The sequence below is a fragment of the Chelon labrosus genome, assembly GCF_963514085.1.
Source record: "Chelon labrosus genome assembly, chromosome: 2".
In the NCBI taxonomy this organism is placed as follows: Eukaryota; Metazoa; Chordata; class Actinopteri; order Mugiliformes; family Mugilidae; genus Chelon; species Chelon labrosus.
The window spans coordinates 8173057-8200221 of NC_140338.1; the positions used below are offsets into that span (position 1 = coordinate 8173057).

At 42.2% G+C, this 27165-nt stretch overlaps 2 protein-coding genes across 2 annotated transcripts in view; both read right to left on the reverse strand.

The window, feature by feature from the left end:
* LOC311507671 (extracellular serine/threonine protein kinase FAM20C-like) overlaps window positions 1-27165 on the reverse strand; it is a gene marked incomplete at its 5' end in the record, with an annotated part of 33417 nt that overhangs the window by 1033 nt on the left and 5219 nt on the right. The window contains 5 exons of the mRNA XM_084572106.1: window positions 25448-25563; window positions 25847-26027; window positions 26214-26329; window positions 26511-26603; window positions 26830-26908. Of these exons, the coding sequence (XP_084428232.1) occupies window positions 25448-25563; window positions 25847-26027; window positions 26214-26329; window positions 26511-26603; window positions 26830-26908 (585 nt within the window). The remainder of the gene's footprint in view (window positions 1-25447; window positions 25564-25846; window positions 26028-26213; window positions 26330-26510; window positions 26604-26829; window positions 26909-27165) is intronic.
* dnhd1 (dynein heavy chain domain 1) lies at window positions 378-21575 on the reverse strand. Its single transcript, XM_084568092.1, has 42 exons — window positions 21426-21575; window positions 21103-21306; window positions 20891-21001; window positions 20609-20765; window positions 20193-20420; window positions 19677-19945; window positions 19462-19535; window positions 19019-19215; window positions 18680-18923; window positions 18362-18564; window positions 17580-17765; window positions 17160-17436; window positions 16829-16956; window positions 16240-16438; window positions 16063-16154; window positions 15698-15926; window positions 15478-15627; window positions 15265-15362; window positions 12147-15174; window positions 11935-12052; window positions 11647-11806; window positions 11261-11543; window positions 9683-11171; window positions 9152-9393; window positions 8459-8623; window positions 8190-8364; window positions 7783-7885; window positions 7354-7482; window positions 6976-7167; window positions 6346-6765; window positions 5823-6246; window positions 5502-5639; window positions 5242-5418; window positions 4950-5128; window positions 3124-4149; window positions 2854-3028; window positions 2668-2742; window positions 2246-2471; window positions 2059-2150; window positions 1829-1978; window positions 1002-1624; window positions 378-847 (listed from the first exon to the last, which is right to left on the reverse strand). The coding sequence occupies exons 1-42, from the start codon at window positions 21560-21562 to the stop codon at window positions 425-427; spliced, it is 13395 nt and encodes a 4464-aa protein (XP_084424218.1). The 5' UTR covers window positions 21563-21575; the 3' UTR covers window positions 378-424.

The following is a 27165-nucleotide window of genomic DNA, read 5'->3' on the forward strand; positions in this document are numbered from 1 at the left end:
TTTGAACCTTAAACATATTAGATAATGTGTAAACATATTATATATATTCTTACATAAACATCTACAGGTTTTAAAGCCTGTGGATAGAAGATGTGTAATTCTTCTGAATCTGTGCTGATCTAACACCAACATTGAGTCACACTACATCCATTGTTGAATACTACCTGCACATCCAGACAGCACTTTCCAGACTTATATGAAACCCCGCTGCATTAGACAAAATACTACAAACTGCCATGAGGACATTGTGTGACAAATTTAATGTAAAACGAAATGTCAAAATGCACGGGAAAAACAAACACAGTGGAACTGAAAAATCATTTGAAGGTTCACATAAATTCATCTGAGCACAAATGATGTACTCCACCTCTCCGTAGGACAGTCAATAAGATGCATCACAGCAGGTGAAAGCAGCTCAGTACAGTCAGAGAGTACTCACTAGCCTCACCCTTCTCAAACTACACAGAACAGGGTTTAACTTGGCACGAAGTGGGACCTTAGTGATAATGTTAACATCGGCCAGTCCCCAGTTTCCACTCTCCTGCTCTTCGTCCAGATAGAGCGGACAGTGGTAGATCGGTAACTGAGGGGCGGGCAATGAAGAGGCACCCGCGGCTTGAACATTTCCAGTATCCGTTAAATATGAACTTTTACAAGCATCCTGAGTAGCGCCTGCGTTCCTGACTTGAGCTTTGACACAAAGAAGCGGCAGTGAACACGGCTGAGGGGAAGGTGTGTCCTGTAGGGCTTCTAGCTCTGGATCCCACGATGCTCCTTTCAGCTCCAAGCCACACAAATAAACAGCATCCGTAGGAAGTGGCGTTGAGTTGCTGCTATCACACAGAACCTGGAGGGGACATTAATAGTTAACATCCCATATGAACTGTAAATATTGATGAGTACAAAATGTATTTGCTTCCATTAAGCATTAGGCTAATTTAAAGTTGAACTAAGCTTCAACTTCAAATTAATTTGATCATAATTTCATTTGTATGCATCACCTGGAAATGCAGCGTTATATCGCTGATATATTTGCGATTTACTTGAGCGGCCTCTCTCATCACTGCCACCAGGAAGCCTCTTGCATTTTTGAAAGCAGAGAGTCGATATGCACCGGGTGGATCTGAGATATTGTGGTGGCAGAGATAAGCACCGAGCAACTCTGCCCTCCTCTCCAGGCGAGACAAGTCAGTGAAACTGAGGAGAGAAGTGAAGGTCGCCGCGTATTGAACGGGCCGTTGAAGCTGTGAGAGGAGCACGGACACCAAATCAATGAGATGGTCCCACTCAGCCTGGAGTAGGTCACGTACGGGACTGGGAGACACAGGTTCTGCATTGGTAGCTGTGCTGTTACTCTTGTGTGAGAGATAACTCTTCAGAGCCTGCAGTCTGTCTCTGGCTTGGCCGTAGGTTGGCAGTACGGCAGGTTGGTTCAGTTTGGTGCTAAAGCTTCTGACTGCTCCTAGAGGAGTTTGGGAGGCCTGCAGTAGCATGTTCAGGTTGTGGCTATTGATTTTAGTTATCTCAGCTGCCACATCCACACTGAAGCCCAGCGCAACAGGGTCACTGATGTTTGCTGATTCCATAAAACCCTGCTCCAAAGCCTGCAATAGTCTTGACGAATCTGCAGACATAAAATAAACCAAGAATAAATACACAGAAATAACAGAGGCTTAAATGTATTTACTCCTTACTAACTGTTTATAGTGATTTAGGATTTAATCTAGTTTCATGTATGTTTCTTTGGGCAGAATAAGAGCTGTACGGAAAAATCATAGCTCTCTCCTGATAGCCTGTACAATACATTGGGAGAAAGGTGTTTAATTACCAAAGTGGCCGGAATTGCTGATAATCTTTGAAAGCACGCGTGGCCCACTGCCCATCAGAGGTGACATTGTGCTGAAGCAAACCTTGGCAACGCTCTCCACCACCTCCAAATCTGCAGAGTCCATCACATGGGCGCCATGCACCAGATTGACTAGGAGTGGAAAGTACAACACGGTCATAGTGTACAGTAAATTAATTAGTGAGTCATTTTATCTATTTATACGGCCTCACCTGCTATATATTGCAAAGCCTTAGTCTTGTCGTGGCAGAGACTGGCAATGTGAATGTGTGCATCCACTAAAGCGAGAAGATCCTCCTGAGTCCTTCAAAGGAAATCAACATGCATGCATGCACATAGTATTAACCTAAACAGCATAGACAAAAAAGCACTAATATTTCGGAAAGTCCAGTTCCTCACCAGTAATAGATTCTTCCCTGGCCTAAATATTTATACGTTTGTCTCTGCATCAAGACAGAATGGAAGATGGCACAGCGGTGGAGCAACCCCACGTTGTCGTCTGTGACAGCTGACCACGACTGAGGCTGACTCACGGACAACAGCTGCTGCAAGGAACAGCTCAGCTCCTCCTTCAGGTCCCAGGGGGAGTCACAGACCAGTGGCAGAGCGCACATTCGCACTGCTGCTGTTTAATAGTAAATATGGAAAATGAGTCATCTCAATCACTAAGACACAATCATTCATTTTATTCTAAAGATTGTGAGATTGCATTAACAGAGAAACATGTATATACTTTCCTGTGCCTGTTAAATAATGCCCTGAGTAGATCTGTGAAAAGAAATACTGAATACAGCAAAAATGGATATATACATTATGTCTACCTGGTATGGAGCATGATGCATTTTCTTGGGTTATGAACCAAAGTCGAAAGCTCGGGTGAATCAGGCATTGCTGCTCTGTGTTATGTGAGTAGGAGGGCACGTAAGCAGGTTGAGAAACGAATACACAAATAACAAGATTGAGTTGTAAGTTAAGTTTAAAACAAATGATAAAAGATCGTCACCTACCTTTGAAAGTGGAGATTAACCGCCTGAGGTGAGCCACTACTTTGTCGTCCCAATGATCCAACAGATGACAATTGTTAAAAACCAACCAGTGCCCAGCATTAACAGCTTTGTCCAGCGACGGGAGGATGAGCTCCTTGTCGCACAGTGATCCAAAAGAAATGACTTTCACCTGAACCTAAACATGAGGAAAATGAAGGAAAACATCAAGCTCTACATTAGAGATACTGAGTTGAAAAATTGTGTTGTGTGTGTGTGTGTGTGTATGGTCACCTCATTCGTTTCAGCTACACAGTGGGCCAATTGGTTTATGAAATGAAGAGGCTGAATGCTTATCCGTGCATCTCCATTTAGATTTGGTAATGTAAGAATGATGGGTCCCTCGTGCTTGATAAAATACTGAAAGAGTGCTGTCGGGTTACCAGTGTAAGGAGCCTCAGTTCCTGTGGTCTTTACAGGCGGGCAGATGTGGCAGGAATCTATGGCATGTGCTAGACCCTCCAGGCAGTTTGGGATCATGGTCTTCCAGAGGAGAGCCCGCTGCACCAAGGACAGATGGGAGTGAGAGCGACAGGGAACAGTGCCCACCACAGTGGAGGAAGGGAAGCGTAAGTACTCCTGCCACTGTTTAGACAAGGCACAGAGTGAAGCAATCAGTCCTTTGAAGGAAGGGATATTCTCCAAGCAGAAAAGCTCAGAGTGGATTTGAGGGGATATCCAGCTTGGCAGAGCGCTGGCAGAATGTGGAACAGCGTGAGAAGAGGGGAAGCGTTTTACAATGTGTACAACGTCTTCAAGGCCCCTGAGGAAGGCCAGCCTCTCGGCCTCAGAGCAAAGTTGATTGTGCTGCAGCAGAGCAAAGGACACCAGCAGCTTCAGAACAGCAACATGGCTCCTGAAGAGACAAGGCCTGTATTGAGCCAGGAGCTGGACTACCATCGTGTTCGTGATCTCTAGGATAATGCTCCCCGACACTTTCCCAGTTGCGTATGATACTAATGGCCTGCCCCTTTTTATGAAAGTCTCCATCATTACCGAGATAAATTTATGTAACGAAAAGTAGTAGGAAGGGGAAAGACGGGACACCGCCTGCAGTGCCTGGTACAAGTCAGCAGCCAGCCTCACTAACTGGCGGGGAGCAGCCAGCAGGGAGTCATGGTGCGCTCGCTCCTCACGTAGCTGCTTGAGCTCAGCCTGCAGATTTCTCAGAGCTTCTTGGCAAACAGTCACACGGGGAAGAAAACCTGAGTCTTGCAGCAGCACGGTGTCAGACTGCAGGATGTAGTCCATCAGAGCGTCCTAAAACGAGATTGCTTACAGTTACTGTATGTACAGCAAGTATGAATAAGGCATAACTGTGCAAATGTTTATCAGGTAATCTAGCAGGAAGCCACTGGATGAATATAAAGTGTCATTAAGTCCCATCTACACGATAGCTCATCTTAAGATAACAATGATGGGTAAACATCAATTCAGCAGGAAGAACAGGAAAAACGTTGAATCCTGATTCTCAGTATGTCAACATGCTGCTCTGAATAATATCCAAATGTCAGATTTAGGCTACTAGAGTGTTTCTGTGAGGTAAACTAGATGCAAATTTGTTTCTTTAGCTATATCGGTTTACCACTAACTTATAACATAATGACATCTAATGTTCTACAGGAAGTTTGCTAACACATGTGACCTTGATTGTTTTCCTGCACTGTGGTTTTAAGAATATGACCCATTATGCCCTGACTAAGATAAGATAAGATAATCCTTTAATTTATCCCACACTGGGGACAAATGCTTAAAAGATAAAGTCCACACAATACACAAACCGAATGTCAACAGGAATTGAGAACTAAAAGTCAGAGTTGTGCCATTTCGATGAGTTTAAAATACATTTTAAGAAAAACAATGACAGAAATGTAGATTCTCAGACATTCAGTGTGTATCTAAAACTAAGCTAAAACAAAGGCAGTTCTAAAGAATTTCAATTCTTGAAGAAGACATTTGAATAAGTGGTGAAATGTCTTGTAACAGGTTTTAAAATAGTTTCAAAAACATAGTGTTTGGTTAAGGATAAGAGAAATGTAGCTGAAGGATGGGGAAGTCACCTCCTCTGTGAACTGTTTCTCTCGCAGCAGCTGATTGTAATTCTGAAATTGCAGGTGTTGAATCAGCAGCTCTCTACACTCAGACTGCAGCATCTGTGTCAGCATGAGCTCCTGGATCTCCTCCGAGCTCAGAGAGAGGTCAACCACATGTACCTGAGCCAAGATGGATGCATGGATCTCTACAGAACAACGGTAAAGACACCTTAGAGCAACTACTTTGAACTAAGTACATTTGCCCATAAATTTATTGTACTGAGATCAGACAAATAGTAGTAAGACACATTACTCTTACCACTGCTAAGTAGTTTGACAGGCAGATGGGTGCTGAGGAAGAGGCGGAACTCAGGATGGACCGGTTGAAGAGGCTGATTAAATCCTGGAAAGCAACTTCCAGTAGGGCGTGCTAATTTGGCCAGAAACTGAGGACTAGGGACTGAACGTTCCACGTGAGTAACCAGGACTCTCAAACCTGCAAAAACAAAAGGTCAGAATATGTATAAGGCTGTGTATTTATTATATGTATGTTTCACTTTGTAACCTCTAATATTTGACCTTTTTCAGCAGCCTGGTCGAGCTTGTCTAGCAGCTCCAGATCATCTGCAGAGACCACCATCTCAAACCCGATGTCCTTCACAAGCTTCTCCTTCTGTCCTGTAGAGCAGACATTTAACATCCACTGGTTGGAAGCCTCTTCAACACAATTATAATTCAGATTATATCTTATATGACGGCAATAGAGAGCAATGTAAAACCATTGGTTTGATTATAAATTAGAAAGGCATGCAGCATATAACTGTGTGATTGTGGGAGTGACTATGCTATTTATCTAATGTTTCATATGGTTTCATACGTTTTCTAAATGTGAGTACTTACCTGTGAGGAGCCAGTTTTGAGAGCTTATCTCTAGATGTTGCTGGGTGTCTGATAGTAGAGGCCAACATTGGACCCACTCACGCCTGTAGCCCCAAAGCAACAGCTTAACCACCAGTCTGGCAGACTGAGTCTCCTCAACCTGCCACTCTTTCATCCCTAACACCTGACCCAGAGGAAGCTGCAGCCTCTCAGTCAGAGGAATGGGAAAGCCAACAGAGGGGGGAAGAGGTGCAGTGTCTGAGAGTGTGAACAGAGAGGTTCTGGGGTCATTGGGGTTGACGTTGATGCTTCCTGTCTGACAGAGCTGCTTCCACTTGCTCAACAGTTCTGAGCGTGTATCAGGTCCAAAGGGGCCTAAATATGAGATGATAGCAGCCAGGATAAGGGCATCACCTGGTACATTCTGATTACGTACGTCTGCCTCCTGAAGGAGAAATGGGGAAAATCACAGTCATTTAAATAACAATAAAGGGAAAAATTAGGCTATGTGTGCATGTATAGTAATTTGCAAACTCTGCATTACCTGAGCAGCAGCCGTCCAGTCTCTGACATGCATGTCCAACAGCTCAGCACATGAAGTAGCTTCTTCTTCTAAGCTCTCTGCTTCGTGCAGCTCCAGAAGTTGCTCTTCCAGGTCCTCTTGTACAAACTGGAGCTGAAGCGTAACATCCTCTAGACGACGGAATGCCTCCGTCTTGTGCTGCACAGCCAGGTGCAGTTGACCTCTCACCTCTTTAGCCAGCTTCTCCAACTGCTGCTTGACCACCAGTTGGTGTTGCATACAGCAGCACTCGTACACAGCCTGAATCCATCGGCACAGGGACTCGCAGGCCTTGCTGACCTCTCGGACAGACTCTGGCACAAAGTGGGGGCTGTGGACTATCTGTCTAAGCTGCAGCAGCTGTTCGTTTGTCAGGCTGTAGCGGTCAAAAAATTCCATTTCCTGGTTAAGGTAAATACAGCATCAGAGTAAACCCCCAAAAAAGGCTCTCACTTTACAAAGATTCAAATCACGGTAACTGGTACATCACTATACACGATGTTGATAAATGATGACTCAACTCTAGAACCCTAGACTACTTTATTTGTTCAATGCACTGATCTTTGAAATTGTTGTAACACCGAGAGGTTTTATTTAAAATGTTTCACACACCTGGAAAAAGTTGGATTGTCCAAGAAGTTGTTTTGCGCTCTCCCAGCCTGGGGGATGATTAAACAGCAAGCAAATGGCATCCATGATTTTCACCACTCCATCAGGAGGATCTCTATAGTGGCGCACCTCCTCCATGTCAGATGGATTCAAACACTCAAGAATCTTGACGCTTGACAGGAACACAGGTTTTACCTGGAAAAACAATATTATATATAAGAAAGAAGTTAATTTGGAGGCACTGTTGAATGTAAGCTGATATAACAAATGAGATGAATTTTGTAATAGGATCTGTTCACAAATGTGTTTGGCTGCTTCTAAATATATATTATGTTATTTACAGTATATTATTCTGGATGCAGGTATTAAAAAACACTTTACCTGTTTCTCAGAATGATTAATCTGCTCCTCTAGATGATACAGTTTGTTCTCCGCTTCGATACATTTCTCACAGACTTCTTCAAGCAGGTTTTTCTGATCACCTACGGCTATAAGGAGCTCTTTCTCATGCTGCAGCATAAAGAGGAGGGATATCTAAATGAGTAATATCCACTAATACATTATGAACATTAACTCAGCCCCCTACATAGGGTAACTACACTACAATCTTCTAAATTTAAAAATAAATTGCTTAAGAATTGTTGAACAGTATTCTTTTTTGCACAGTGGATTCTCCAGCTTCCATAAGCCTCTTAAGTGCACTTACAAGGTTGTTTAAATAATTTTTGATTATGGAAAATAACTTCATGCAATATATAAACAGAAGAGTGATCCCACTGTTATTGCAAACACTAAAGCGTTTAACATTACCTGCTGTGTCTCTGCAACCTTTGTTCGCAGTCTTATTAAGTTCTGCTGATATTGCACAGCTGCGTTGTTCAAGACCTCCCAATGAGAGAGAACAGTGGCAGCTCTGAAAAATACAATTGTGCTATTGTATAAAAGCATGTATATCTCAAGTTAAAACATAATACGGTGTCGAGTAAACACCATTTGGCTCTGTACAGTCACCTCAAAGGGTTACAATGTGTAATTAGTGTTGAGTTGTGTCAGATATTGTATAAGAATGTAGTGCGTTAGGAACCATGATTTACAGTGTAAGCACAGCATAATGTCAATTTGCAAGATAAAACTAGCTCACACACTCACAAAGTGTTGGTACATATACCCTGGGACATTATATATTTGAGACACATGTAGAAAAAGAAGACAACTACCTGTTGGTTTTAATCTGCATTTGCATGTGCAGGTCATTGTACACGTAACCAAAGTGGGCAATAAACTCCACATACGTCCGTGGGCTGAAAGGCTGGGCTCTTAGAAGGACAGAAGCATACTGACATGCAGACTGATGGATTCCTGCCATAGCTGCTGACAGGCTGGTTTTTGTCACTTAATAAAAAGGTAAGAAAGATTAATATTGCTTCATAAAGATTGAAAAAAATAAAAATATTCATTGGAAGCAATAAAGTGTGGATAAACTAACGTTGTTGGTGTGACTCCTTTTCATGATGAATGGCTTCAAGACCTTGAGCGGCAACTTCCACTAAAGACTGTCTGGACCACGGCTGGTACACCTCCACACAGCAACTGAGCTTCAGAGCCTTGGCCATTTGTGCCTGGATCATAAAACATAAACTGAGATCAGAAATGTATCATGCTTTATGGTGCAACGTGCACTCAATATGCACAGCTACTGTGTATTCAACCGTAGCGCTCACTGATTATCTGTGATGAGACAGTTTGGTATGAGAACTTGATGTGGAGGTGGCAGTACCCAAACAAGCCAAGCTGTGCCTCCTGACATCCAACTGAGTTCAGCTCCTTCTCTTTTTGAAACACAGCCAGCTTTAACACTTTTTGACTGACACCTCTGCAGCACCGAATCGAGCACCATGAAAACTGTTGCTACATTTGTGTTTTCAGCTAATTCTGACGTTTTCTAGCATGTTGAGTAAACTAGTACAGAGACATTGTAATCTGGCTGCCCAATTTTAAAGAAGGGGCAGGACAATCAATGTTTTATGAACTTTCAATAAATCGATTATTTTGAAGTTATTATAAGATGTATTACAGTAGTTTACAATTATTATTACTCCAAAGACTTAGTATGGTCTGTGGAAAGCCGCTCACCCATAGCTAACACCCTAAATGAGGAAGAGCTTTCTCTTATCCTGACAAATCCCAACCAAGTTCCACGGCCCAGTCAAAAGTTGTGTCCTTAAGCGGTCATGCTTAGGCAGCTTGACACCTGGCTTCTTGGTGACTTGAATACGGTCAGAAAAGACTGTGTTTAGTTGTAATATGTAAGCAGACAATAATTCGGTAAATGTACTTACAGAAGGTATTTCAGTGTCTTTTGACATGGGGAAAGGCATCAACAGGAACACATGGACATTTCTGTGGACATGGCTCAAGCACCTGTGAAGGTTGTGAACAGCAACAGACCAAATGTGGTTTACAACGTACATGCTTCATATTTCCAAAAATGGAAGTATACATTTCTGGAATAATTTTGCACTATTATCATTTTACCTAAAGTACTGCTACACGTCAACGTAATGTTAATCATGAATGCCAACATCGCATACAATAACATTAGCATTGCATGCTGTACATAATTTTGAAATGGTAATGAATTTAGTGAATATATTTCCAGCTTTTCAATAAAAGTATGGGCCCTATTGATAAAATCTACCAGTTTTCTTACTTCTCAAACATCCAGCTGTCCATGAGGTATCTTCTTGAGTTTTTCAAAGCAGTCACTCTACAAATGAGGTTCCTCAGCTCGTCCTCCGTGTACAGTGGTGGGTACGTTCTCTGGGCCATTGCCAACAGTAGTTCTTCTCTGACAGGCTGACTGATTTCCTCGTGGACCAGTATGGTAACACTAACTCCATCCTCTCTAGCTTGATTCCCGGCTTCTTTTAGGATTTCATGCAACTTATTCTCGTTACCAGAGTGCACCTCCACCAGCTGATGACCTGTGAGGTAGGCAGCTGATCGCACAGTGGTTTTACGGCCTGTTCCTCTGTCTGAGCCCAACAGCACCCCGTGACCTCCTGGTATGAGCAGAGCCCTAAGGACATGCAACAGCTGACTAACACACTGCCTGTGCATCATGTATCTGGTGGTAATGATGCTGTCATTATCAGCTTTCTGTCCTTTGTCTTTTCTGTCGACAAGTGCACGCAGCTCTTGAAGTAGCATGTCAAGGTCTCGTCCCTGATAAGAACAGCTACACTTAAAACTCCATTGCTTATTCATTGTCTTCGGTGACTCAGAGAGCTCAGGACCATATAAAAGCCCAGCCATTATGTCCTCCATTTGCTTAAGCATTTGGGGTTGCAGAAGGAGGAATTTAAGGCATGCCTCTTGTGAGCACATGTTTTCAGACGCAGGGTAAGTTTCAGTCAAGGTGTAGCCTTTCTTAATCTCTGAGTGGTCAGATGGTTTTGCCTCTTGATGATTCAGTGTATCAGGACTTTGATCTACAGGCTGATGGGTGCATGCTTTGTCCATTGGTACTGTGTGAATAGTGTATGTGACAGCAGGCGGGTGATGTAAACGTTCAAGTTGGGTTTCATCAGCCAGTTTAATGCCATAGTGTGTTTCAACTGTCTTGGCTATGAGTGACACAAGAGTTTCTTTTTCAGAGTCAGAACCTAACCTATCACCAAATGTTCGCATGCACTCATGCATCCAGAGATGTACTATGTTAAGAACAGATGGTGGAGGCTCTGTGTTTGAGTCAGACTGCCACAGACACATCCCCAGAAACACCTTCTGAAGGTCATGATAGGAGAATACAAAATGTGGCCTCTGCATTGTAGGCTGGAATAGGTCACATACTGCATCATACAAATGCTTAGTAGCAGTGATGATACACTGTGACATATGCTCACTACTGAGCTCCAGCGGCATTTCCTGGAGCCACATTTGTAGCCAAGGAGAATGGATAGACAATATGACGTCTAAAGATCGGCCAGGGAGCACAAAGATCGTAAACAGGCGCCTGAGCCGCGAAGTTACCGCATTACTGTGGTGATCACGCAGTCTAGAGACACAACACGTGGCCATGTAGCTGATGGAACGAGAACTCAAAAATTTCAAGTGATAGGTATCAAATGTGAGAATCTCTCCCTTGGAAATACTCTGCCGTAGAGTCTCCAAAGCCTTTGACATCTTCCCAAAGACATCTGTCAACAGCAATGACAACATTAAGGTTCACACAGTGAAAAATCAGATTCCAATTTAATTACATTAGTTCTTACTAGTACTTACTCACCACAGGGAGCCTCGTGTAAATCATCCACAAACAGTAGCAGGCCCGGTTGTTTTGTCATGGGACCCATAGTGCCTTTACAGTTCCTCTGGCTGCTGATGGTATTCAGTATAGTGCGCAGGTCTCTTGGTCTCAGTAGTGGACTGGCTGGTAGACTAATGTGTGGCTTGTCAAAGCTTAGCAGGGTTTTGCACAGGGTGGTTTTTCCAGAACCGGGCTCTCCTGCAAGCAACACTGGCTGATTTGCCTCCAACATGAGGTTCAGGAGGTATGTGTATTTCCGATACTGTGCAAATAGATTTAAAACATTGATAATATGAGATATGCAAATTAATAATTACCATGTTTAACAGATTTTCATTACACTGGGAAAAATAACTGGGACAAACCTTAGGAATGATGGAATTTGTCAGCAGTGGATTTTTGGGGAACATCTTACAGTCTACGCTAAAGAAGTGTTCAAATACACTTTCCTCTTCAGGAACCACAATCTTGTACCTGCAAGTAAACAGCACTTGGCGGACCAACAGGTCAAACTGTGGCCAGTGGCTAAAGTTGAAACATAAACACATAAAGAACATAGGTAGGATATTATTGCTGATCGCAAGTACGCATATACTGCAAATCTGTGATCATCTGCAGAATGTGACCACATTAAAAACAAAATATTTTCTTACCAAGAATGCAGATGTCCGCCAAATCCCCATATATAAGCCACAAGAAAAAGGTTTCTGGCAAGCAGCTCTTGTTTACTTTTGCTATATGTGCCTTGTGTGTTCGCTCCATGTGGTACATCTGGTGAAAGAGTTTGTGATGCAGTTGAAATACAAGTAACCAAACAGCACTATTGCCTTAATGTGATACGTTTGTTTAGGAGTAACGGTTATACCTGTTTTGTCTATTTGTGGTAATGCTTCAGGTTTTTCCATTTCCTTCCCAAAATGTTGCAGGAGGGCATGCAGGATGCTAACAAATGACATGATTTCTTGCAGTCCGTGCACAGGGCTTTTATAAGATTCTGTTTCAGTGTGGACAGCAGAGGTTAAAGTTTTTTGCCCAAGCAAATCAAGAGACCTTGAGAAAAGGTCTTCAGCCAGACAATTCCACATTTTCACAATTCTTTGGTCCAGTTTGTATTTAAAAGAGAGAGTGTCTATTTCACTCTTCCACACAGCCTTCCACAGATCAGTACCTGTGAAATAAACAAGGCTGCAGTGGGTCACTGCAGAGGGACCTGCATCACGTAGGTCAGTGATCTCCATTAGCAGCTTGAGGTGAGTTTGAGGTTGCAACCTTTCCCCTGATGACAGGCTCTGAAACGGATCCCGAGAATTGCACAGCGTGGTTAGGTAATCTAACCAGCCAGGCTGCCCCAGTGGCTCTCCATCCATTACCAGCCACTTCACTATTTGCATCTCATCACTTTTCTTCTTATGGTTGTAGGTTTCATAACATGTCCGTTCACGTCGCTGTGAATCTCTCAGCACCTTTGCAACAGCTCCATCCTGCCATCCTCTCTTTTCACAGAAATAACCAAATATTTCATCATGGGACATGGCATTAGGAAATATGACCACAGTGTCAACAGAGCTCCAGTTTGTAGTAGTGATCTGTAGATCTGCCTTCGGAGTGTCTTTTTTATCAGTATTGTCATGTTCCAGTGCCTTGGCAGCCAGACCATTTAATGCTCCAGCTAATACACTGTAACACGTTGTTTTTCCACTACCTGGAGGGCCTATAAGCATAACTGCTTGGGAGAATTTCATGGTCTGGTAGAGTGTAAGAGCACTGCTAATTATTTCTGGGTCACAACAAAACATTTTTTGTTGTAATTCTTCTGTAACTGCATCTTGAAGTGGGTTGTTTTCTGCTCCGTCTTCATGTTGCTGGAAAAATGGAAACTGACATGCTAAAGGGAATGTGTCCTTGAAAATTGTGTAGAACTGTGAGGCTTCCTTGTGCTCAGGAATCAAGACAGACAGAACCGCTTTGATAATGGCTGTCTCTTCCATTAAGACCTGAACAACTGACAAATGAGAACTGCAAAACTTGAAATGTTTTTCAGTTTCTTTTCTCTCTTGAAAAAGTTGGTCACGCATTTTTTGTGAAGACGCAGCTTGTTGTAGGTGTTTTTCAGAAGCTGAGATGATCTTTTGCAAGACACCAAGAAAGCAGCTCTGAACATCCGTGAAAAATCCATGTAGACAGCGGGAATCGTTGGCCAGGCTGATGAAAGACACCAGACGCTGACTTAAAGGCATGGCCTCTGAGAATCCAATGGAAGTCAGCATTACTTCTGCAATAATCCTGTAATCTGGATGTGTTAATGCAACGGGTCTGGTTGAAAAACGTAGACTCTCGGGAATCTTGGAAGCATAACCCTTTGATGAGATGAGGACACATCCGTAGCTTGGACTGGCAGAAACGCTCTTCCCTGCAAATACCATATGGCATTCTGGATCAACCAGGTTTTGTCTCATTCCAAGATTCTTATTTGTTCTTAACTCAGAGAAAAAATGGTGTATGTCTACTAGATGCTGTCCCAGTAATGAAAGGACATGTTGTGTTAGCAAGTCCACAGAATCCAGAAGAAGCAATGCTCCTGTCTGGAGGGCACCCAGCAGCATCTGCTGAACAACCCCAAGCCTCATGTTTGAAAAGCACTGTATTACAACAACCTGTTGTCCCAGCGCTCTTCCTAGCTGGACAACGGTACTTTTCTTTCCAGACATGCAAGGCCCACTCACAAACCCACATCTGTAGCTTGCCAGAGCAAGGAGAATCCCCAGTGCTGCCTGGTCTGTGGAAGGAGTATTCACCATCACCCAGTCTTCTGGACCATAATACTCAAATCCATATTGGAAGCGATGTCCCAGAACATCCACATAACAAGCTTGATCATCACTGCTTTTCAGATTCTGATTTTCTGAGTCGATGCGGTACTTCATCAAACTTAGCCACTCAAAAGATGAATCCAGCACACACTGTACCTCCATGAGTCGAGACAACTGCTGTGCTTGCTTCATTGTAAGCTGCACTAAGGCTCGCAGACACATCATTGTGTACTTGGAAACCAGAGGCACACTTTTAGATCCTGTTATGCCATCCCTTATAAAATGGCCAAGGTTGTTTAGCTTTGTGGAGTTGTTTGCCTTAATGTTTCTCAACACCACCGGACTTGATTCCTGGAAAGCTTGTAGAACAACACTGCACCATACTGCCTCCTCAGCTACCAGTAGACACTGAAGAGGATATTCCGAAATCAGATCTAGCACAGATTGTCCATATTTTGTCCTATCAGCAATATAAAGCAGGACATCTCTATCTATCTTGTCACATGCCAAATCTTTACTTGACTGGTTTTGGACAACAGCACATCGTTTGATGAGGCGTACCATGGTCAACTTCAGTCGTTTCTCAAAGCCACAAAGCCAAACCAAGGCATCGGGATTTGGTTCCACAGGAGACTGGAATGCAACGTGTTCCTGGAGGCTACCAAAAACACCCAGCACTTTCAACTGTTTGTGGCTTTCATATGTAGCCTCACAGCTCTTTGGATCACTTGTATTAGATGGTATTTCACAATCCACTTCAAGCCAGTGTACTGGTTTAAAGCATCTGCGTACAAAGGGTTGCAGCATAAGAGGTGATGGAGGAACAGAGAGTAGCTGCATCACTTCTCTGTCACTCAAGAACCAGAGTCTTGGATACTGTCCACAGATGGTATCATGGACTTCTGCCATTTGGTTTGAAATAGCTTCCATTGCAGACAAACCATCAAGGAGAATCTGCTGAAGGCTATTACCATGAAATCTGTCATTTGTCTCTTTGGAAACAAAGTTCAGCACATGAGGGTCAGTTGATATAGAGTCCATCATTTCCTTGAATGTCTTATTGACTGATTGGAAGCATTGCAGCTACAAAAAATACAAAAATCAACATTAATCTAACAGAAATTTACAGCAAATCTTTAATTTAATTTAATTTGTGACGGGACAGTGACGTACCAGATCTACTCTTCGATCACTAAAGGATGTTTCACCAAACACCTTGGCCAGGAAGGCCCACATGTTCTGATATCTTTCAAGTAGAACAAGCTGTTTCTCTAAAAATGTTAAGAAAAAGCAATGTGATGTATTTTCACAAGTCTGTTTGATCGCTTTCTGCACTGGATGAAAATCACTGAAAATCTTTTGTAATTATTTATTTAACTTCTTTACCAAGTTCTTGTAATGATTGAATCCATTCCTCCAACCGCAGCCTGAACTCAACACTGTATGGGGATTTCAGCATGGTGGACAAAGTCATCAGATGGTTCCCAATTTCAGAAAAGTGTATTTCCAGATCTGAGTGAAATAACACATGGCAAATTACCATCTTGTATTACTTTCACACATCTCCCATAAATTATAAATGTGCGAGTTATTTATTTTGTCTCACCGATAATGGTGACTCTGGCATCATTACAGGACTGCTGACAGGCAGTTTGGACATTTGAAGTGGTGTCTCCTGTGGTTTTCTCTCTCTCTGTGAACCCATTTTGTGGCTCACAGTACTGCCAAACAGGGAGACTAACTTTGTCCAGCTGAAACGATCTGTCATCCCATTCCTGTCGAAGCTTTTGAAACATCTGCTCCATCTTACACTCCATTAATGCATCCCTGCATATCTGACAGAGTAACAGCTACCGTTAGTGTATCAAGTCAGTTTCTTAGTCAGTCAACACCTAATAATTCGATTAATCTCTAGGTAGCACTTCGGTACCATCTTCTACCTTACAGTACAACTTCTTACTTGTAACTCACCTTGTTAATTTGTTTCTGGTGAATTTCCAGTTGTTGAGACATGATATCTGCAACAGTAACCTTCTTCTCTGGGGCATGCAGTAGACCCATATCTGTGAGACAAAACACTTTGATCACATCAGACAGGCTGTGGTTCACAAAGAATAGATGGGTTAAAACATGGGCAGAGCCTCTGACCTCGGAAAATAGCTCTGTGGTGCTTTTCTTTAAGTGTGGGGTTCTGCAGCTTGACCATGATTTGTAGCTGATGGCTTAAGCTTTCCAAGATTCTCAAAGTTTCTTCCAGCACTGGATCGCGCGGAGGTATGATGTGGGCCAAACACTGAGCTTGCTCCTTCCACTGAGTGATTTTTTCCTGAGCTCGTGACACCACAACCTGACATGAAAATACTTCAGATGATTAGTGGTGTCAATAATGCAGACAATCCAACAAATAGGTGGAGACAAAGAGATTTGTTTTCTGTTTTTTTGTTTGTTTTAAATAATGAGGTGCATAGCTACATATTGACATGACGCATTAGGGGAATTAACACATGGGTTAATTGTCTGCTGGTTCAGAGCATACGGACAATACTGAAGACTGACGGTTAACAAGCAATGCAAATTATCCATGTACATATGTGGGGTTGGTTGCAATTGTCAATACCCCAGCACCAGACTGCATTTTTTGTAAAGGAAATAAAAGATGGCAGCTCAACTAAGGTGAGGGAACACTCACTTATCATCGTGTCATTTTGCAAAAAAAGAAAGTGATTTGACATGTTACCTCACTGAAAGGCAGCTGTTTCCATTCTTCCAACCATGTAGTGTACACAGCTATCAGCTCCCACAACTCTTTACGGGCTATAACCTTCTGAACATAAGTTGTCGAAATGGTCAAATCCAGTGCATTTTCTAATGGGAAGCAACAGAACAGTCTGATTAAAATTTATATAAATATTTTTAATTATTTATTTCATTCCAGTTCTAAATTACTTTAAAAAATACAGATTATTTTCCCTTTTATTTCTTGGTTTAATCTATGAGGGATCAAAATGCTGAGAAACAACTACTTCCAAGCCGAAAGTAATTCATAGAAACAATTTATATAATTTTACCTTGCATGTTCTCACTGCTCTTACTAAGCTGTTGCAGCTTTCCCGTGAGAGTGTGTACATGTGTGCACATGTAGCTCAGTTTGGAGACCATCTCATTAGCATTCTGGCTGGGGTTAAGGAAGGGTCCAGATGTAGCATCGAAAACCACATTTTGAAGGTCACAGATCACAAATGAAAACATTGTGTCCAACGCATTAGTCACTGAAGGAAGACGGCGACACACGAGGCCATCAGCTTGCTTCAAGAGGGGAATAAAGCAATCCCACAAGTCCATCACCTAGATACAGAACACAAATAGAAGTGCACACAATGGAGTGAAACAACAAACTTTGTTTCAGACAGCTCTGTTGTTCAGAAATCACGTGCAAAGCTAAAGTATAAAACTATTATGGCATAATTTCCACTTCTATGCGTGCAAACCTGTTGCTCCAAAGTCAGCTCCTGCTCTGTCATCTTCCTATAGTTCATGCAAATGGTGTTACGGAGGGAGTGAATGTACTCCAAACGTTTCTGTGTGTCAGCCAACATATTCACAGATTCCCTCACCTGCACAGAGAAGAAACAATTTGCTTCTCTATCAGTTACATGAATTACTAATTCATAATACTGTATGTGGTATAACATACTATGTAATAAATATTATCTGCAGGGGAGACTCTGTTTCAGTGTGTGATTAAAGGTGATGAAGCCACAAAGTACAGTACTCAGGTTTATCTCCCATTAATACAGTTAAACGCTACTATACTACTGTGAAATAAAAGAAACAGTCTTGTGCCTGCAGGTTGGGAGAAAACTAGGTGATACACATATAAACTGATAAGTCATTATCACAAAGTGTCACTGCGTACTTACTAATGGCACTTACAAAAGCAGAGGCAAGGGTTCTTCACTTTGCACTTTCAAACAACAGCACTGCAGGCGTTAATGTACTGGACATTACCTGATCTTAGATAATGGAATCTAAATTCAGAACACATTTACTCTGACAAGGCAGAGTCTTAGGGATGAATAATTCAGTTAAAGTGAATTTGGGACCAGAATGAGAGTCTCAAAAAGATGTGAAAGTTCCATCAACCCTTGTTAGGGTAAAACACAGGAAACTAGGGCATTGTGTTTTAGTAGATCTTTTTTCATTACACTTTAACTGCATAACCAGCTAACTATTCCCCTTCAATACGTTACATATGTTTCTTCTTTTACACGTGTTCATTTTGCACGAAAATTATGTCATTAAAGTGTTTCTGTACCGTAAGAGCGTATTCTGAGAGGTCGTGTAAGTCTCGCGGTTCAGTCTTGAGTTCAGCAGTATCCCTCTCCAGGTCTGATCTGAGGCTTTCAGAGTGCAGCTTTAACTGTTCAACCAGATGCTCTCGTGTTTCCTCCTCAATCAGCCCCAGCTGTCGCCCTGGAGAAACAAAAGCAACGGGGAGAAAAGATATATATGAAATGTATCATTATACAAAGTAATTCATAGGATTTTATTTGAGTCTTCTGGTGACGTTCATACAGTGGAGACGTACGTAAGGTTTCCTTTGTGTGGGAGAGGTGGATGACGAACATTTGGTTGGAGGTGGAGAGCGATGAGTCAGCCGTGTTGATTCTTTCAGCCCAGTCGCGCACCCTCTTAATGTGCTCCTCATACAGTGACACTGGCTGATCCCTCATGGACTCCAAAGAGGCTCTTCTCCACTGACCGACAAACAAATGGATGTCCACCAACCACGCATATCTCTCACACAGCTTCTGGATTTCGAATTCAGTTTCCTGTCCAGAAAACACGGACAATTCACGACCATTCACACGATTACAGATTACGAATTAACACCGGCTTGTAATGGATTTGAATTTGACAGTCTTGCCTGCATGATCCTGGTCTGCTCCTTCTCAACTTGTTTTGTTACGTCGTTGATGCTGATCTGCCACTCTAACTGTGATTTGGAGAGAGGATAGTAGCAGCCATGCACCATGTTGCCTTGCACCATTTGAAAAGTCTCTTTAGGCAGCAGCTCCATGTCTCTGAGCGCCCGACCAGGCATCACATCATTCTTTGTTTCGCCTAAGAATAAAAGAAAATCTGTCTTCAAATGGAATAAATGAAAAAAAATTAAATTAACATATAATTAATCTGATTCTGGAACCACTGCTGTCCTGAGGGCACCTTGACAATTTTTAACAACAACTGTGAACCAGGATCGGGCACATTTTCACATGGCTGATACGAGTTAACATCAGGAGAAGCTTAATTCAACAAACAGCAAAAGGTTTTAAGCCAGCAGCAACAATTTCAGCTTAATTATCATACCTGTAGTTAAAGAACCGCCAATACAGCTGAATTCAGAGGTTAAATCCTGCGCAGAGCCAAGTACGCTGCTGTTGCTGATCTCCAGAAACAATCCACAATTGTGGCACATCTATCGGGGATGAAAGGTGTGGTGAGACTTGTTATGAATTCAAGATCATTGCTTGCATGAACACAGATAATAAACATATACAACTGGCAAAATCAAGATCATGAACTAGTCGTTTCTTTTCACCACAACAAGACGCCAAACTAACATTATCTGGTGGCAGCAGATGAAAAATATATTCTGATGTAAGTGCATCTCTATTTGCAACTGTGGGAGTGTAAAAAGTACCTGAACAACAGAGTTGCCAGCAGTCAGAAGTGCTTCACTCACTGCTGCTTGGAACAGATGTACTGGTGGCTCCAGAGTCAGCTGACTGTTAGCGCTGAAACAGAGCTCAGTGTGGAAGAGACAGTGCTGCTGAGAGTTCCTCCTCTGATGAAGAAAAATACATCAGATATCATTATTTTATAATCAGTGGTTTTTCATACTGACTGCAGTTTCTATCCACATTGTCCTGGTTATAGACTGAGAGCAAGTTGCAACTATCAGAAAATACTTTGTGTTAAAGACAAACATCTAGGCCTCTATGCTTTAAATCTAGTATCTGTGTGATTGTAGCGGGACACTGCAACATAAAAAGGGTTTTGTTAAACGCTGACACCTTTAAAACGCTGAGAAAAGAAACGGCATCTTGTTGGACGATCGTGACGAGAGTCTGCACAATCATTTGATGAATGAGCGCAGCAAATTTTCCCAGTTTCTGCAAGTTGCTTTCAGAGCGGGTCAACTCCTTCTTCAGCTTGTGCTGGTGAGCCAGAAGCAGGTGAATGGGTTCGCGACAACTATTTTGCCTTTTAGCAAGTTGTATCTGCAGCTGCAGCTCTTGGTGTGTTTTATAGCAGTCTTCTTTCACCTGAGGATATAAAAGTATGATTTTAGATGATCCTAGAAAAAGACAGAGTTCTTACTTAGATGAAATTATAAAAGTTATTTGTAAATCTCTTATAATGTACTTGTGAAACAGAAATGTCATGATCTCAGTTGTTAAATAATTAATACTAGTTTTTACAAAAGGTTGTTAGAGTGAAGACAAAGAAGTACCAGATTTAGGATGACAGTGCGATACTGCGACAACTTCTTCAGAATCTGCAGACACTCTTGATTCTTGGATATCAGGACATTTTTGAATTCCAGCAGTGTGTAGGTTTTAGAGTCATCCAGAGGCATCCAGTGTGTCCCTTTTAGTTCTTCTATCACTCTGTAAAATATTCCGTTTACATGTTTTATTATTAATAATAATCAGAAGCTGAACTGTAGGTTACGGTTTAGATCCAATCGCTTAAGAAATAAAGCGTCACTGTCAAGTCTGATCGTCTTAAATACCCTGTGAACAGATGAAGAGCACTTCTGAACTGAGGTACAACCATAAGCAGCGTATCCTGCAGTTTCTTGCACTTGCGCTGAAAAAATATGCTGCACACATTTTTATGCCACCTGTCAGAAAAGAGTGTGGGACAAATGTAAAGTTAAAAAGACAGAAATTATACCTAACTGGTGATATACAGTAGAGATAGATAACATCTAATATGTATTACCGGGCAAAAGCTTTCCGCAATCTGAACCCCCTGAAAAAGCGTATTTCTTGCAAAGCAGTCCACAACAAACACTCTCTGTACCACTCTGCCAGACTGACAGCTCCGCCATAACTCGTCTCTGTCACACGTAGTACAGCGTTAGAGGAAAAGATATAATGCTCGGAACCAGCGTCACTGGAATCGACCACTCGCAAGTCATAAGGTCTGTAAACAAAGAGGACAAGTGACTGAGCCTTTCAGTTGAATTACATTACTGTATGAGAAACATCGACAGAGGTCTGAGGTGTGTACAGTACGTGGTAAATATCCTCTTTGAATTCTACCTGTATGCATCTCCATCCACTTCTTTCAGGTAATAAATCTCAAAGTCTCCCAGGTCTCTTTTCTGGGCCAAGATATGAACAACCTCTGTGCCAGTGAGAGGACTTTTATTTGTCGATTTCCCGTCTTTCACAGTCATTATCTTTTTATCCTTGCACGGTGTGACTTTTGTTGATTCATCCTTCTCTGTATGACTGAAACAAAAAAATCAGCATTAATGACAGAGAAATTCCTTTAAGACATTCATACCCAAAAACTTATATCATAGAAAATGTGTAAATGTAAGGCTAAACTGAGCTTCAGTAATTGTGACTATTACTCTGTACCTCTGTGCCATCGACTGAGTAATTCTGATGGGGATGTCAGTCCCTAGTCGAGGTCCTTCTGTCCATTTTGTGTCACTTATGGCAGTCTCTGCTCCTACCTGGGCGACAAGACGAGGAAGTGCCACCAGTGACAGTCGTCTATCAGAGGAGGGACTCTTGAAGACGGAGGAACGACTGAACAGAGACCTGGCCACAGAGCCTGCTGAGAGAAAACATGGCTCCGGGCACAGAGGCGGTAAAGTCACTTCAGGAGAGTGGCTCTTCTTTTTGACCTTGGATGCAGGCCTCGTAACGTCTTTATCACAGGTCTGGGACGACCCGTAACGGGACCTCTCCTTTGAATGGGCAGCAAACATGCTGCTGATCTATCCACGAATACCATCAGCAGGTTTGTGTGTCTCAAAATACAGCTTGCCAGTCTACATTTGGACTTGGACTTTCTGGAGGGGAAAAACAAGGAGGTTAATTTAGCCTGAATTATCCACCACACCGTATCACGCTATAATACACTGCAGCTAGCGACACTATACGACCAATGCTGAACTTTATAACTTGAGTAAATGAAACTGGCAAGCTTCCTATACATAAACAAGACGCATCATATAACATTTGGTATGAAAAACTATTATCACAACTATTGTCAAGAATAATAACTTATATTACGTCACGGCCATTGTCCGTGTCAGTGTCCCAAATAAATTAGGAAAAGTCATTAAATATTAAGCAAAACAAAAATAAAAGAATTATGTTAACCATATATTTAGAGACATTAAACATTGAATGGGGTCAAAATGACCCCAAAGTCTTTTCCAACGTAGCTTAGATAAAAGTATGCAAGGATAATATACATAAAGTATAAGAGTATTAACCAAAATGGGCTCTGACACTATTATATCAGGCACAGACATCATTTTAACATTGTACCAGACTAAGGTAATGTTATTTTACTAATTGTACATACCGCCAGGTGACTTTACTTACATCATGATAGGACCTAGTCTACTGTAAAGTAACTAGTACTGCTGTCAATGAAATGTAGTCCAGTAAAAAGTACATATATTTACATCAAAATGGCCAAAGTGGAGTCAAAGCAGTTTACAATACTCGTGTGAAGTATTGTATGTATTTTAGAATAGTACATCATCTACCGAGATTTAGCATGAATTAAATCAGGTCTATAGGTAAATATAAAAACAAATATTATTATTTTAACTTGAAAAACGTCTAAAAAAAACGGTGACTTGCCTTGATTTAAAGGCAATAATCTACATAGTAGAGATAAATAAAGTTGTTTCACGTTGTCCCCACCATGCTACGGCTAGACTTAGCAGTGTGTCGTTAGCTAGTTATGCTAACCCCGTTTTAAACAGCTAGATAACTAAACCAAAGTTTACTTACCGAAGTTAAACACCTGTTTTTTTAAAAAACTGCTGGAGTTCAGACGCCGAGAGAATTGCAGATAATAAAGCGGCGCTTACAGCACTGTTAAACAAACTTACGTTTAAGCAACTTACTAGCTACACTTCATCTAATAACTTTATGAGAAACTAAACTAAACTTCGGTGACTTTTCTTACCTGCCTGGGAACAAGTTGTCGGCGCAACCACGGCGACGGCTCGTTGCCACGGTAACGCAGAGTAACGCCAGTTGGTCCGTAAAGCTGGTCGGTCCGGTGGTGAAGGTCAAGTATGCCTATAGAGCTTTAACTGCTCACAGTCTTTCTTTATTTTGACTATAAAGGCTTGTTAAGACCTTCACAAACAACATAAAACTTATTCTAGTAGTTTTTTATCACTCGTGAGGTGTGGTTGTAGTGGGCAAAGCGTAGCTATACTGTGACACAGAAGTTTTATGTTTTGTTTTTTCCTATTTAGATGCGGATTTGATCCAATATTATGCACATTTCAATCTTTTTTTAAGCCTGCATACACTATATTACCAAAAGTATTCGCTCATCTGCCTTTACATGCATATGAACTTAAGTGACATCCCATTCTTAATCCATAGGGTTTAATATGACGTCGGCCCACCCTTTCTATAACAGCTTCAACTCTTCTAGGAAGGCTGTCCACAAGGTTTAGGAGTGTGTTTATGGGAATTTTTGACCATTCTTCCAGAAGCGCATTTGTGAGGTCAGACACTGATGTTGGACGAGAAGGCCTGGCTCGCAGTCTTCGCTCTAAGTCATCCCAAAGGTGTTCTGTCGGGTTGAGGTCAGGAGTCTGTGCAGGCCAGTCATGTTCTTCCACACCAAACTCGCTCATCCATGTCTTTATGGACCTTGCTTTATGCGCTGGTGCGCAGTCATGTTGGAACAGGAAGAATTGTTCAAAATCTCTTAGTATGCTGAAGCATTCAGAGTTCCTTTCACTGGAACTAAGGGGCCAAGCCCAGCTCCTGGAAAACAACCTCACACCATAATCCCCCCTCAACCAAACTGCACACTTGGCACAATGCAGTCAGACAAGTACCGTTCTCCTGGCAACCGCCAAACCCAGATTCGGGCATCAGATTGCCAGATGGAGAAGCGGCATGTTTTACACCACTGCATCCGACGCTTTGCATTGCACTTGGTGATGTATGGCTTGGATCCAGCTGCTCGCCATGGAAGCAGCGACTGACTCTGCGGAAAGTTGGCGACCTCTGTGCACTATGTGCTCACTATGTGAATATTTATTAGCGAGGAAACTTCATGACTGGACTTGTTGCACAGGTGGCATCCTATCACAGTACCACACTGGAATTCCCTGAGCTCTTGAGAGCAACCCATTCTTTCACAAATGTTTGTAGAAGCAGCCTGCATCTCTAGGTGCTTGATTTTATACACCTGTGGCCATGGAAGTGATTGGAACACCTGAATTCAATTATTTGGATGGGCGAGTGAGTACCTTTGGCATTGTAGTGTATGGGTAGTCAATAAAATGAATGATGGCTGAATTTTATTTAGATTAAAACAGCCAATGTTTATGTTATTCTGCCCTTTTCCTACTTGCTTTTAAACATTAATCCTGAAGTTTCTGGTGAGTCAGAACACACAGTGCAATGACTTCAGTGCACCGATGAGACATAACCTTAAACTCACCACACCAGTAAATCTGAGCATTGCCGCAGACCAAGCACACCCCCACTGCAACGGCAAGCACAGTGTGTTCTGACACCTTTCTGTCAGACCCAGCATTGCCCTTTTCAGGATTTGCTTCCCATGTGCATCAATAAGTCGTGTTGCCGTTTTATCTTTTTTTCCTCCCTTGGACCATTTTTGATGGGTACTGGCCACTGCAGACCAGAAACAAAACACTGGAGCTGCAGTTTTGGACCCAGTCATAAAGCCATTTCAGTCTGGCCCTTGTAGAAGTTGCTCACCTTCTTCCACTTCCACATTTTTCCTGCTTAAAACGCATCAACTATGAGGACAAAATGTTCAGTAACTGTCAGATATATATCGCGCTAAACTAAAAATGTGTATCAATTACTTGACCAGTGATTAAGACCAAGTGGTCATAATGTTATGGCTGGCCGGTGTATCTTCCTGCTATGGTGTGTCACCAGGCCCGTCACCACTGGAAAACATCTGTAAGCCAGTCTTTTCTGCTGTGCGTCCAGGTGATAACTGATCACCAAGTTTCAAGAAAGCTTTTCGCCCGACACATGGCAACTGTAACTCTTAATTTGAAGCTTGAATCTGAATTCTTAAATACACATACTCATCAGGAAGTCCAGTACGACCATATCTATGAAGTCCACCAGCCTTGTGCCTTTGTCGTACGGCGGAGTCTTTTTCACCGTCGAACAGTAGTCAGGTTCTGTCTCCCACCTGAAACAGACACACAACGTCTTATATCATGACCTCTTATAATGGTCATTCTCGTTTGTTCTTTGTCATAATCTACAAACAAAAATCTACCAAGATATAAGACTAGTGCATACAGTAGACTGTAATTAATTTTCAGCACTGCAGCACCCCAGTGCACATCATGGGATAGGGGTTAGAGTTAGGGTAGATGTTCCCACATGTCCCACTACAAAGCAGCGACTTCTAATCTTGCTCCCTAAACTCTTTCTGCAAATTCTGACTAAACACTGTCGCGTCCACTGACTTTGCCAGCTTGCTGCGGCTGTAAGAGCGTCTCCACGGGGATCTCCAGGTCCTGCGGGCCGCCAGGGAGAGATCTGGGAGCATGACGGCTAAAGAGGCCTCCAGGTCCCGGGGCCGGCCGCACACGGCATGCTCGGTGGAGCAGTAGTATGAACACTGGCCGTAGAAGCAAACGTTTCCCACTAGGGGGAGCCACAGGAAGGAGAAAAGAGACAAGTAAGAGGAGAAAAATCACAGAGGGAAAAAATGGCATAAAAGATGTTTTTGGACGGATGTGACTTGTGGGAATTAGAAGACAGGAATATTATTCATAGATTTATAATCATCTGATATACAAGGACTGGGTAAATTAATAACAGAGTGTGTACCAGCGGAGGAGAAAAAGGTTCGGGCCAGCTTGCGATCGGTGGTGACGTCTTTGATCTCCTTGACCACATCCACCAGCCTCCCAACCACAGGAGGGATTCTCCTGTAGCCCAGAATCCTGCAGAGAAGGTGGGGGGAAAAAGCATGACGTGAGGATACAGTCAAGAGTTGAAATAAAAGACAGAAGGAAAAAAAGAAAGCCAGAAGGGAGAAAAGAAAATATAACACAATGTTATATAACATGCATTCATTATGTCACTCATGGTGCTTGCTGTAGCAGTAAAACATGGACTCGGTACCTGTCCAGGTGAAAAGCTGCAATTTCTGCATTGTGTCTCTCGAAGTCAGAGAAGTAGTAGAGGTTGTAGTTGGTCTCGTCGTCTCTCTCCTGCCTGCGGGAGAAAGAGGAAAGGTCAACGACACGTGCCTCGATGCACATACAGGACGTTAAAGTTTCTGTTAAACATAAAGGGGGAGCTAATCTTTAAACCAGCATTTGAGATTATGACACTTTTCTCTGTAGTATTTACCTAAAGAGTTGTTTTTTATTTTTGTTTTTTACACATTATGTAATGTGACCCGTGCTTTAATTAGTTTTTTTCCATTTGCACATCTTACTTCATGGGTTTGAACATGGCTTGTCCGTAGTTGGGAAATGATATCACCAGCTTCAGTTGCGTCCCACCAGACTTCTGCACTGGAAAGAAAAAAGAAACACACACACACAGAGCGAATGTTACCATGGGAACAATGCACACAGTAGCACACACATAACAAGGCATGCTGTAACCACACTCATTTGGGGCACACACACATAAACGCACCGTTTAGCAAAGAAAATGTGTGCGTCATCAGCAAATTAAATTAATCTGAGGAGTTTCTCTCACACACGTAATCACAGGACTATTGCTATATATTCTTGGGATATTGTATGTTTTTTTTTTGTTTTATTTT